The sequence below is a fragment of the Sciurus vulgaris genome (assembly GCF_902686455.1).
Source record: "Sciurus vulgaris genome assembly, chromosome: 18".
NCBI classification, from domain to species: Eukaryota; Metazoa; Chordata; class Mammalia; order Rodentia; family Sciuridae; genus Sciurus; species Sciurus vulgaris.
Genome location: NC_136479.1, coordinates 21,040,250 through 21,052,737, shown reverse-complemented (window position 1 = coordinate 21,052,737; position 12,488 = coordinate 21,040,250). Strand labels below are relative to the sequence as shown.

Here is a 12,488-nt window from a genome sequence, read left to right as displayed (position 1 = left end):
TTGATGGTAAACATTGTCACAATAGGATCAGGTAGCATTTAGACCACATAAAACTCCCACCATTGTTATCCAGATGTCTGTTGTTTTGTAAAAATCTAGGATCATGCACTGTATTTGGGTGTCTCATCTCCTTCATCTCTTTCAATACAAAAAAGCATCCCCATTTTTTTCTTTCACAACATTGGCATTTTTGAAGAGCCTACACTTGGTAAAATATTCCTGGATCTCATTTTGTCTGATGGTTCCTAGTGAGCTCGATGCAGTGTTATGCATGTCCTGTTGCATCACTTCTGTCTGTTTTTTTTTTTTTGTTTGTTTTTTGTTTTTTGTTTTTTTTTGATCTTTTAATTTTTTGCAGACTGTATTTTGATTCATTGTACACAAATGGGGTACATCATTTCATTTCTATGGTTGTACACAATGTAGATTCATACCATTCGTGTAATCATACTTGTCTGTCTGTTCTTTAGTGGCTACCAGTCTATCCTTGGAGAGGTACCTTTCCCCCAAGACCTGGTAGGTGTAAGTTGCTTAGGACCCTAGAGAATGGTGGGTCAGGGTTCCCACCAGGCTGAGTGACTTCAGAGGCTAGACTCCACCACTTAGCTATGTGGCTTCCTTGAGAACCTGGTTTATTCCCATGGAAGTGATACCGCCGTTTACTGGTGACAAGTTCTGCTCCCTCTAATGTTGAAGTTTGAACGCTAGAGAAGCACGCCAAGCAAGCATTTTAAGCAGTCTTTATTTAAAAGTAGTAATAATGCGGACTTCTCCTGAGGGGGAGAAGGGGGCCATGGCTGATGTTCTAGAATCCCACGAAGTGAGCCCGCCCTACATCCTTCATAGGTTAAGCTCTCTTTTGTTTCTTCAGTTCTCTCCCCCCTTATCTCTCCTTCCTGTCTATGTGACTAGGTCCAGTTTTTCAGGTGAGATGGAAAAAGCGAGAAGCGGATGGGGCAGGGGGAGGGCCGAAGTGCTTCAGCCAAGGCAAGGGCCCAGGGGGCATTAATTAGCAGCTCCTTGCTTGCCGTCCTTGACAACTGGCAGGCAAATTTGGTAATCAATGGGCTCCAGGGATCCTTGACATTCCATTCTCCCAGGGGTAGTCTCCAACTTCTAGAGGCAGATGGCTGTCATGGCCTCCATTTTCTCCATTTGATCCCATCCCCTGTTTCTACACTAACTGCCTGACCCCAATTCTGGCTTCAGAAGTACCATTCTGTTATTATGGACTTACAATGCTTCCAATTTTTGACTTTTACAATTTTGCTAAATAAACTTTGGTCTTTGTTTTTATTTCCTTAAGTGTCAGAGGTCAAAATTTGGTCTCTTGATTGTTGGTTTTTCTCCATCGATTGCTTTCCCGGTGCCTTAGTTACTCTTGGGGGATGCCTGCCCTGTGTGCGGGAGCCTGGCTAGGTCAGAGTTCCTGTCTCACCATCCCTGTGGGTGGCTCTTTCCAGCACAGCATGCCTTGCCTTTCCTCCCTGTTCATCTAGTTCTAGTGGGCCAGGCCACCAAGTGAGCCATCATCCTCTTCCGTTCTCAGTCTAATAAGATAACAGTAAGGTGATGTTATCTACCCATGTTTTCAAGTGAGGAAAATAACACTCGGCGACTCTAAGAGTTCAGAGTCAGACCTAGTTCCATGCACTTCCTGGTCACCTCTTCTTTCTGCCATACCCTGCCCTGGAAGTGACTTCAGCTTGGGGAGCTGTGAGGATCAGGACAGCTCTCAGCCTGGCTCTGGTTCAGCCTCTGAGTCTGCCAGGCCTTGGCTGAGCCATGGGGGTCTCTACTCATACTGGGAAATGATGACAGCTTCCCTGTCCTGGACTTCTTATGTGCCAGGTGCCTTGCTAGAATTATTTGGAACCTTGTGTTCAGTCCTCATAGCACTGCAAAGGTGGGACTATGGGCTCTCCCTGGTGTACTGAGGAGGATCCTGCCCAGGGCATATCCTCCCGACCCTCTGGGCTTTCTGACCAGGGCTCTGTGACCTCCTGCCTGTGCAGGTCACCACCTTCATTTTCCCTTGTGGTGTCTGAAACATTGAGGTTAACTCATATAGCAGGGAATCTTAGAATTGTCTGTTGTTGATAACATATAACAATAATTCTGTATTATCAGCCTACAGACCTGATAGGCCAAGGATTGATCAGGCTATCTGTTTCTGAACCCATCATCACTACATATGCATGGCGGAGTGTCATTGTGGATTGGCAGGCCAGGGTAGCATCTGTAGTTGAAGGAGAAGGTTTGATCTGCTTGTGTCCTTTGTTGCACATGGTAATTACCTTTTGACACTTATTTTCTCACCGGTCTATTCCCCACCTTACAATTTTGATTAACTCTACAACACCTAACCTGGGAGTACATGTCATTTTTTCTTCTCTGTGAACTTGTTGCTGGTAGGTAGAGTCAAAACCTGTACGGGCAGATGCCTGGAGTCTTGGCAGTAAAAAGGTGGGGAAAGGTGAGAGAGAAAGAGGGACTCATAGAGGAAAAGGTATAATGGAATCAAGAGAAATGTGTTTGTTCAGCAGGACTTGAGTGTGATTGTCTTCCTGATCCCTGGGCAGGTGTCTTCCCCTTCTCTTGTGTTCCCTCTTATTGTGCTTTATTCTCAGATAACTCACAACCTGCAACTTAATTTTGATTTGCAGCCAAAGTGATTATCCACCAGACACTTAGTGTCTTAGAAGATATTGTGGAGAATATCTCTGGGGAGTCCACCAAGTCCCGGCAGATCTGCTACCAGTCGCTGCAGGAATCCGTTCAGGTCTCCCTGGCCCTCTTTCCAGCTTTTATTCATCAGTCAGGTAGGAGCTGGCTCAGAGGCCTTCTGTGTGCATCGTGCTAACCAGAGCCAGAGCGCCTGCTAGATCTGTGGAGCGCGCCAGGTTGGCACAGTGCAGGCCGTGGCATGCTCTGGAGGAGCACCGGGGCATGGAAGGCAGAGCACAGTGCAGTTTCTTTGGGGATTATGGCCACTGGCACTTGTCATGTGGCACTGAGTCACTTGCAGCCTCCTTCCTAGTTTTCCCTTTTAAGTCTCTGTGTTCTCCCAGTGGGGAAGACAGATGGGTAAGAGGGTAATGGGCTTTAAGAGGAGGCAAGAGAGCTTTCCCGTTTAGTGCTGCCTGCTTACATGGCAAGGTGAGTTGCCTGAGATTGTTCCCCTCACCCACTATCCCTGACAGGCTTTTCAGCTCTCTGGAAGTACTTGTCTGGCTCTCCTGAGAGCATTTATAGTGGACTTGTCAGTCAGTCTTATGAGAGCAGTATGAGGGTCTTCTCAGTCAGCATGTGTTCATTGATTGCCTCTTGCAAGCCAGACGGTTGCTGAGATCTGGAGAGTGGAACACACCGACTTTGACGAATATTTTCTGCAGTTAATTCATTTGATGGAGCAGGGCCATGTAGCCTGGGTGCACCCTCATTATCCACTCAACTTCTGACCCAGCTACAGAGATGTTGGTCATGGAGAGTAATGGCTAAGGCACCCAGGCGTTGACCCAAGTGAACATTTCTGTCAGCATGAGCCCAAAATGATCCATCTGCAGTGAATATTCTGACTGTCACTGGATGCTGGGCTGTGAGTGAGACTTCAGTTGACCTCCATTTCCTGTTGTGAACCATCAGGCAGAGGTTCCCTGGACCAGAGTTGTTTTCTCAGCAGGTCCTTAATCATTTTCCACTTTCCGTCATTGTTTCGGATGGTATTGGGGAAATTTTTTCCAGCAGGAAGCATTAGCGAGAGATGATAGTGCTTTGTAAAAGAAATCAAGCCAGTGCCCTATTTGCCCTGTGTGTGGAGCTTTGACCATTTGCTCTGTCCTTTCATTTAGATGTGACTGATGAGATGCTGAGCTTCTTCCTCACTCTGTTCCGAGGCCTTAGAGTACAGATGGGCGTGCCTTTCACTGAACAGATTATCCAGACTTTCCTCAATATGTTCACCAGGTAACCACACACCTTCCCAGGCTCTTCCACTTCAAGCAGGAAGTAGTGGGCCCTGACTATAAAGTGTGGGTCTTTGTTCCTTTCCTTCATTTGCCACAAGCATTGGTTTTCATGTGGTCCCCAAGACAGTTCTTTAGTTATTGTGTGGTTCTCTCTTGTCTGCAGAGAACAGTTGGCTGAGAGCATCCTCCACGAAGGCAGCACTGGCTGCCGGGTGGTGGAGAAGTTCCTGAAGATCCTGCAGGTGGTGGTGCAGGAGCCAGGGCAGGTGTTCAAGCCTTTCCTCCCCAGCATCATCGCCCTGTGCATGGAGCAGGTGTACCCCATCATTGCAGAGGTAGGCGGGGCTGAGGGGTGGTCCCCCATGCTGCCTCCCTACTTGGTGAGGGAACGAAGTATCAAAAAACACCTTGTATTCTATAGTTCATTTGTTAGTTGTTTTAATATTCTTGTGAAATAGTCCCCCCACCCCCCCAGAAGGAATCCTTCAGCTGATATAATCTTATTAAATTGATTTAGTTTGAAAATCTAGTATAAAGCATAGCAGGCCAGTCATCACACAGTTAGTTGGTAAGGAGGGTCAGTTTGTTGTGCCACACAGTTTCTAAAGACAAGCGAATGTGTGGTTGTCTACAGCAAACACAACCAATGTACTTTTCTGTTTAAAAGCATTCTTGGTCTCAAGGATGCAAGGCAACTCTTGGGACCAAACAAATCTGTCACCATTAGAGGAAAGCACTTGGTCCTTGGAAAACAAGCTGTCAGCATGATAAGGTTCAGGATGAGTATAGATGTAACTCGAGCTTTCTGGAAATAGTTACATAAATAAGAACTAAGACCAAAGCAGGTGCTTTGAGATACATTCGAGCTCTGTGTGGTTTTCTACCATGGAAGCTTGTGACCTTAGGTGTCAGTTTAATTTTAATTAAGACTGGGCCTTATAATTTTGAATTTTTCAGAGACATCTGAATTAATGTGAACTACATGTTCACTAGAGACTTTGGAGATTTTTTAGTTAAGTTAGAAAATCATGCTGAGCCTGCCCCCTGCTCCTTTCAGATCCTGGCTGCCAGCAAAAGAAGAGTCAAGTCCAGAGAGCAATCAGCTCAGCCCGTGTCCTCCATCAAGGGGTCCTCTCTAGTGCTGCTTTCTGTGGTTACTGAGTGCTCTTTAAATGCTCCTTTTCTGTGGAGAGCAGCTCTGCTTTTAAGGCATCTAACTCTTTAGCCTCAGAGGTCGTGAAAGACCAGCAGGTTAGCTGGGACAGCGTTTTTTATCCTGGGAAAGGGAACAACACAACTGGGGGATAAGACAGATCAAATCAGCTGTTTTCTCAGCAGAAAATCCATATTCCTAATCACTCCTCTACTCCATAGCCTTTGTGCCTAGTGCACAAAGATGAGGGCTTCGATCAGAGAAAGGCCCATGGGCCCTGACCCGAGCGTTCTGAGTCAAGTGTGGCCCTCGCTCAGTGCGGCAATTCTGGTGTGGACTGCCGACTTCAGGGACTCGGTGTTTTCTGCACAGGAAGTGACAGGAGTGTGGGGGCATGCTGACCCTGCCTGCTCTCACGTGGCATCTCTTACAGCCTAGTGCCAGGGCAGTGCAGAAGCCAGGGTGGCTCCTTGAGCTGCTGAGGAAAGGGCTGAGCATGTGTGTTCGTATGTCCGCAGCGCCCTTCCCCTGACGTGAAGGCCGAGCTCTTCGAGCTCCTTTTCCGGACGCTGCATCACAACTGGCGGTACTTCTTCAGGTCTACAGTGCTGGCCAGCGTGCAGAGGGGAGTCACCGAGGAGCAGATGGAGCACGAGCCCCAGTTCAGTGCCATCATGCAGGTGAGGCTGCTGTGCGACCCAAGAACAGAGGATTGTCCCTGGCGCTGCCCGGGCCCACTGGACTGCTGCCCTGGGGTAGCTTCTCCAGGCCAGCCACTGTGGCCACTGACTTCAAAGCCCCGCAGCTGGTCTGAGGCTCAGCCTGCCTGTCTGTACCTTAGTTTCTTGGGGTCTTGGTCGCTTCACCTGTGGAGTTGGGCTGGTACTGCTGTGTGGTAGGTGGCTCGCGAAGTGAGTGAGACAACAGGTGTGACGGGCGTGGCACTGCTGGCTTGTGACGTCCACTTGTTTTACCGCAGAGCAGTGTCTCCCCAGGTGTCCTGGACTTGGGAGGTGGAGTGAGAGTCTTCCTGGGAGGGCCCAGCAATCTGTTTTAAAGATGACTCTGGCTGGTCCCCACTGGGGAAATGCTGCCCCTGGATCAGTACTCACCTTCAGGTCACTGCAGTTGTGACAGCAAACTGGGTAGCATTTTTGTTGTACGCCCTCGTCTAAGTACAAGGGTTTTGTTGGTTTGCTTTTGTTTTTTTAAGTGTAGGCTTTTTGTCTTGGGAAGCTAAAGGGGTTCCCCACTCCCCGCCTCCAGCCTCCCAGCCCACAGGGAACCTCAGCCTGCTGCTCCCTCCCATCTCCCCTGCTACACTGAGGCTGGGGTTTGGGGTGTTTAGGGCATTGCTCCCCTCCTCCCCTCTCTTGAGCTTAGAGTCTGTCCTTGCCCGTAAGATTTCTTGGGAAGATTGAGGCCTGGTCCCATACTTGGGGCTGGTGAAAGCCACTCTGGAAAGTAGTTTCACACTTTGACAATTTCTTCTATGTTAAATATAGTTAGCATGTGACCTAGCAATCCCACTTCTAAGGGTTTTGCCCAAAAGAAGCAAAACCTGTATATATTTATTTGTAGTGGCTTTTTTCATAGTTGTCAAAACCCTGAAGCAATCCAAGTGCCCATCCGCTGGTGAGTGGGTGAACCCACAGGGGTAGGTGTAAAGTGGACTACTGCTCAAAAAGGAGCATGTCGGCAGACATCAGTGGATTTCAGGGCATCACTCTGGGTGCAAGAGGCCTGATTGGAAGGCTGTGCACTGTGTGGTTCCATCCATTATGGGACATTCTGGGAAAGGTGAAGCAGAGGGACAGAGCAAGCAGTGGCCCTAGGGGCAGGGGAAGATGATGCTACAGAGGGGGCTTGAGGGAACCTTCTGGCCAGTGGAAATATTGTGTCCTGACTGTGGTGGTGGCAGCACAGCTCTGTGTTGGACTGGCTCCTGCAGCAGCCAGCCTCAGGAGTCGGCTGTTGCTCTCAGTACACCTGACTTCCCGTAATAAGTCATTGGAACCCTGGTCATCATGGAGGCCCCAGGGCCACAGCAGGGATTACAGGAGCTCCCTCTGGCAGTTCAGTAGCCCAGGGGTCAATGACAAAGCTGTCACACTTACTCTGGGATGTTTCCTGTGAGCCACCAGCCTCCCCTGCCTGCCACGGTCACTTTCTATTAGGTGAAGGCACTTTGTTTTGGAAGGGAGATGCCTCCCCTGAACGAGTAATGTTTACATCCAGAGATTCCAGGGCGGTTTCAGAATTGGTGGTTGCTTAACACTGAGGTGGATGCAGCCGATCGAGAAGGAGCCTCTCAGGATTTGTGCCCTCTGAGACCCGGCGTGCTTGAGGAGAGGCGGACTTGGCTCACTCATGGGAGCCAGGCAGGCTCTGGTGTCTCCTAAGATTGCTGAGGGATTTGGCTAGAGTTGTGAGCTTCTTGCTTTAAAGACAGGTCCCATGAAGGAATTCTAGAGGTTTTTACAAACAATGCGAGATGAGGCCAGTGGGGAAGGCGTGAGCACTGGGACTGTGTGGTGCCGGGAGACCTGATAAGGCGAGTCAGAGGTCACAGTGGGGCGCCTTCATCCTGGCCTTGGTGTGAGAGCTTCTCATGGGTGTGGGTTCTTCTGGCATGGGTGGGTGTCCCAGATGGGGGGTCTGAGGGAGCTGAGGAAGCGCTGGTCTTATTTCCAGGCTTTTGGACAGTCCTTTCTCCAGCCTGATATCCACCTTTTCAAACAAAATCTTTTCTACTTGGAGACTCTCAACACCAAGCAGAAGCTGTACCACAAGGTGAGCGCCCCTCTCTCCCAGAAAGAGTCCTTCATCCGAGTGCCCCTCAGGTTCCTCACTGGGGACCATGATGGGGAAGTAGGTTGGGACCTGGGGCAGCCACAGGGGCCTGAGTGAGGCCACACTCACCACCGCCTCTGCCTGCAGAAGATCTTCCGGACCACCATGCTGTTCCAGTTTGTGAATGTGCTGCTCCAGGTCTTGGTTCACAAGTCCCACGACCTTCTGCAAGAGGAGATTGGCATCGCCATTTACAACATGGCCTCTGTGGATTTTGATGGCTTCTTTGCAGCCTTCCTTCCAGAGTTCCTGACCAGCTGTGATGGCGTGGATGCCAACCAGAAAAATGTGCTGGGGCGGAATTTCAAGATGGATCGGGTGAGAAAAGAAAAGGTCCAGGCCAAAGGGAGGGCACACATGGGCTCTCAGGTGTAGCACCTGTTCAGTGAGGGGATAGACTGCCTCGGCACATTAGGTCCTCAGGGCAGGGCTGTGCCCACTAGCAACTTGGTAGCAACTTGAGCAGGGCCTGGGTGACCTGGTGCTGTGACTGGGTTGCAGGACACACCCTTTCCAGCCCTGGCTTCTGTATCTCAGTGTTCTTAGTGTCAGCCATTGAGGCCTTCAGGTCCTGGCCCCCACAGCCCGTCTGCTTCGTCTGAGAGGAGAGGAGTTTGTCTCAACTTCTCTGTACACTCCTCTGACTGGAGGTTTCTGAGGCGGGGGGACAAGACTCATAGGGCCAACACTGTTGAGTATGGTAGAAGTCACACTGTCACTATTCTGCTGAAGCTCGAAGACAGGCTGAGAAGCTTGATGCTTGTGAGCTGCAGCTCTGGGCCCTCATGGCCAGAGATGAACTCAGGTGCTAGGCTTCCTCAACTCTTCTTTCCAGCTTAGCTCCAGCTAAGCTCGCGCTCTCTCTCTCTCTCTCTCTCTCTCTCTCTCTCTCTCTCTCTCTCTCTCTCTCTCTCTCTCTCTCTCTCTCTTCCCCCCTCTCCCCCCTCCTCCCCCCCCCCCCCCTTCCCGCTAAGTTGCCCAGGCCGACCTCAACCCTGCAGTCTCTTGCCTCTGCCTCCTAAGTGGCTGGGATTTTACAGGTGTGCACCACCATGTCTGACTCGGCCCTGTCTCCTAGCACCATGGCACTGGTAACAGGGATTACCCAGCACGCCTGCCTCCCTGATTCTCTCTGCTTTTGACTTGGGCCCTGTGCTCGGACGGCCTGGCTACAGTTCTTCTGCAGTTCATGGTGCTCTTGCTGGGGCAGACTCTACTTTCTGAGTCCCCCACCTGTGATATCATTGGGAAAGTGTTTTCTTAGGTTCAAATCCTGTTTTCCTTTGTCTTGGAATCTTCCTTTCCTTGAGTTTTTCATGTTCTCTCCTAAGCTTGAAGTTCACTTAGGCCTTTCGGATTACCCCCTCTTCTTTTTTCTAGAGCTCAAATCCCAGTGATCAGTTTCTAAAGACATCACTCTCAGTCAACTTCTTGACTTAAAGCAGTGGTTTCTAAATTTAGTTATCCATCAGAAGCACCCAGGGTGCCTATTAAAAATGGAGAAGCACATTCCTGTGTTCCACTGAGAAATTCTGATGAGGTGTTTGTGAGCCACATCTCTTGGTTGATTTTTCTCAAGGATGAGATGAGGAGTCACACTTTCTGTTTTTTGTTCACCACATTTGAAGCAGCCTCCTCTCAGACCCAGTGCCCGGTGCTGAGGCACCAGTCTCTGCCTTCACCCATGTTTTTGCAGAAGACACATGGCACCCTCTGTGGGCACAGTGTAAAGTTCACTCCATGCCCTGAGAGGTTGGGTCTTCCACAGTCTTCTGAGGAGCACGGATGGCTCAGGCTGAGGAAGACGGCCGGCCTGGCAGCACTTGGAGGTTGCAGAGTCAGGGAGCAGGATCCTGACCTGGGCGTTCTGGTTCCAGAGCCCCAGGGTGAGCCAAGGGTGCTTAGAGGGCTGTGAGCAGGAGGTTGATCGGGCCAGCTGGGGCCAGGAAAGAGGAGGTCGACTTCGAGCCAAGCTTGGGAGGAGGAGCCAGGGTAGCAGGAGAAGTCCTGGTGGGCCATAGAGGAGAGCCGCAGGTGCCTGCACTCCGTTCGCCTGGCCCCACCATCAGCCAGGGTGATGCCAGCTCACTTGGGAACAGAGCTTTGCACGTCCTGCTTACTGTGCTCCTTCCTCATCAGCCTGCACAGCAGGTTCACTGTGAGGCCTCTCCCTTCACAGCCTGAGTGCTTCCCACGCTGGGGCGCTAGGGGGCGCCCAGTACAGCTCTGCCACTCGATGGGTGGAGATGCCTGGAGCCCTGTGTGGGAAGGGTCTGTAGATGTTTCTAAGTGCTGCCCGCCTCTGGTGGCTGCGCAGGAGAGGGCTGAACAGCAGCCATGCCAGTGCTGGAGAACCTGGACTTGGGAGCAGGCGTGCTGACTCCAACCTGGACCCCATCCCTTCCTGTCTGTATAACAAGTGAGGTTCCTGGTGTGTCTGTGCCAACAGAGCCCCTGGCGTAGTGTCACCGGGAGGGTTCAGTGAGCTGGTAGCCGTGTCTTGCTTGCAACAGCGCCTGGTGTGGTAGGTCCTGGGAAGTATTTGCTAGTGCTTTGCACATAGAATTTGAGTTGTATGGTGTGTTAGCCTAGCTCCAAAGCCTCCTGTGGTGCCCGGGTGTGGAAGCAGCTGGTGGGGTCTGGTGGTGGGGCCTGGTGCTGAGGGGCTGGTTGCAGCTGTCCCCTGCCTTCTAGGACCTGCCCTCCTTCACTCAGAATGTGCACAGGCTGGTCAACGACCTGCGCTACTACAGACTCTGCAACGACAGCCTGCCCCCTGGCACCGTGAAGCTCTAGGCGCCCGCATGCCTCTGCGGCCTGCCCACTGCCCGAGGGACCCAGACTGCTGCCACCTGTATCACCACCACCTGCGGCAGATGGCTCCCGGACAAGCCTTGGCCTCCCCTTGGGTTCTCACGCCCTGAGCAGCGCTGCCCGCCTCTGCCCATCCACTGCCCTCTCCTGCTGCCTCCCAGCAGCGCTGGCCTCAGGGCCCTTCTTAGCACTGGCTGGAGGTCCCAGGGCGCCTGGAGCAGGCAGAGTCGAGTGGCCAGGTGCAGCAGGCCCCCGACAAACCCCTGGTGTGGCCCGTGCAGATCATGTGCATATCAGTCAGAGCAGAACCGCCAAGGACAGCTTACAACAGTGCCACCTTCTCACCATTCCACCTCCCCACCCCTCCTGGCCGCCAAGGAGAGCCGCGAGGTGGGAACTGTTCTGTGGAGCCCCACCCCAATTGCCTTGACGTCTCTGCTCTTTGTCAGGGATTTGCAAAGACTCCTGTTTTTTTGTTCTTGTTTTCTCATCATTCCATTGTGATACTAAGGAACTAAGAAGCTTAATGGAAAAATAAAATGCTTATGTTGTTGTTATATAAACACTGCTCAGGGAGCGTCTTTCCCTCAGCCCGCCCCAGGCTGCGTGCAGGTGAGTGGCCATGCTGACGGCAGAGTGGGCCGTGAGGGCGGGGGCGCCAGAAGCCCATGTTTGCCCCTTGGGAGGCACATCAGAGTCTTCTAGGTAACATCTTAAACCACGTGGAAAACCCGCACTCAGGGCAGGGGCTGGTGTCGCTGGCATCACAGTTAGCCTGTGATGGAGCAGCAGCCGCCACCAGCCATCCTGCTCCTTGGCGTGGTAAGCCTGGACTCTGCGCCCAGGAGAGGACCCCTCCTGGACAGGCCCAGCCACGAATGGTACCTCAGTGGACCGAGTCCCACTTGACAGCAGGGAGATGTGGAGGTCTCTGTGGTTGCTGGAAGAGAGAGGTTGGACGGAAACAGCCTCCGCGCTTGCCTGTTTCACAGATCACCAGCACAGATCACCCCAGGTGGCAGTGCAACTGCAGAGGCAGAGCCGGGGTGGCAGAGGGAGTTGGGCGGATGGCTTCTGTTTCCGAGGCCTTCGTGGGAAGCCTTTGCCTTGGACTGGGCCAGCCTGAGTGTGTAGTGGGGTAGGTGGGGGTGTGCCTGCACGGCATACATGAGTTCAAGTGCGCCTGGCACCCCCGCAGCCCTCGCCCTTGGAGAGGGGCCTGTACACCTGCTCTTCTGCAGGAAGGAATCGGCATCCAATTATCCTGAGGCTATAAATACGCCTCACCTGCCTGCTAGGGAGGCTGGGGCAGCCACAGGAAAGGACTTGCCACTCCTGCAGGTGGGGGATGAGGGGTGGGGCTTGTCCCCACGGCCCCACTCTTGGACAGAGGAACACAGGCAGGAGCTGGGATAGTAAAGAAGCAGCTGAGTGGTGGGAAGCAGGCTGGGGTGGAGGTCTTGTTCCAGGATCGATGGGCAGGACCCAGCTCCGAGCTCTTGGCAGTGCAGGCAGAGAATGGAGCTCCTCTCTGGGAGGGAGGTCAGGAAGATCTCTCTTCTGATTCTTTTTTTTTTAGTGTTGGGGTTTGAACCCAGGAGTGGTTTACCGCTAAGCTACATACCTAGCTTTTTAAAAAAAGCTTTATGTTCACTGAGTTGCCCAGGCTGGCCTGGAACCTGAGATCCTCCTGCCCCAGC

At 52.0% G+C, this 12,488-nt stretch overlaps 1 protein-coding gene across 2 annotated transcripts in view; it reads left to right on the top strand.

Moving 5' to 3' along the window:
• The window catches only part of XPO6 (exportin 6), a 100,768-nt gene extending 89,414 nt beyond the window's left edge, over positions 1 to 11,354 (top strand). For both annotated transcript variants that reach the window (XM_079121459.1, XM_079121458.1), the window contains exons 18-24: positions 2,667 to 2,822; positions 3,852 to 3,966; positions 4,132 to 4,303; positions 5,640 to 5,801; positions 7,816 to 7,914; positions 8,062 to 8,292; positions 10,669 to 11,354. In XM_079121459.1, coding sequence (XP_078977585.1) covers positions 2,667 to 2,822; positions 3,852 to 3,966; positions 4,132 to 4,303; positions 5,640 to 5,801; positions 7,816 to 7,914; positions 8,062 to 8,292; positions 10,669 to 10,770 — 1,037 coding nt within the window. In that variant the 3' untranslated portion in view covers positions 10,771 to 11,354. The remainder of the gene's footprint in view (positions 1 to 2,666; positions 2,823 to 3,851; positions 3,967 to 4,131; positions 4,304 to 5,639; positions 5,802 to 7,815; positions 7,915 to 8,061; positions 8,293 to 10,668) is intronic.
• Positions 11,355 to 12,488: the final 1,134 nt, after the last annotated feature.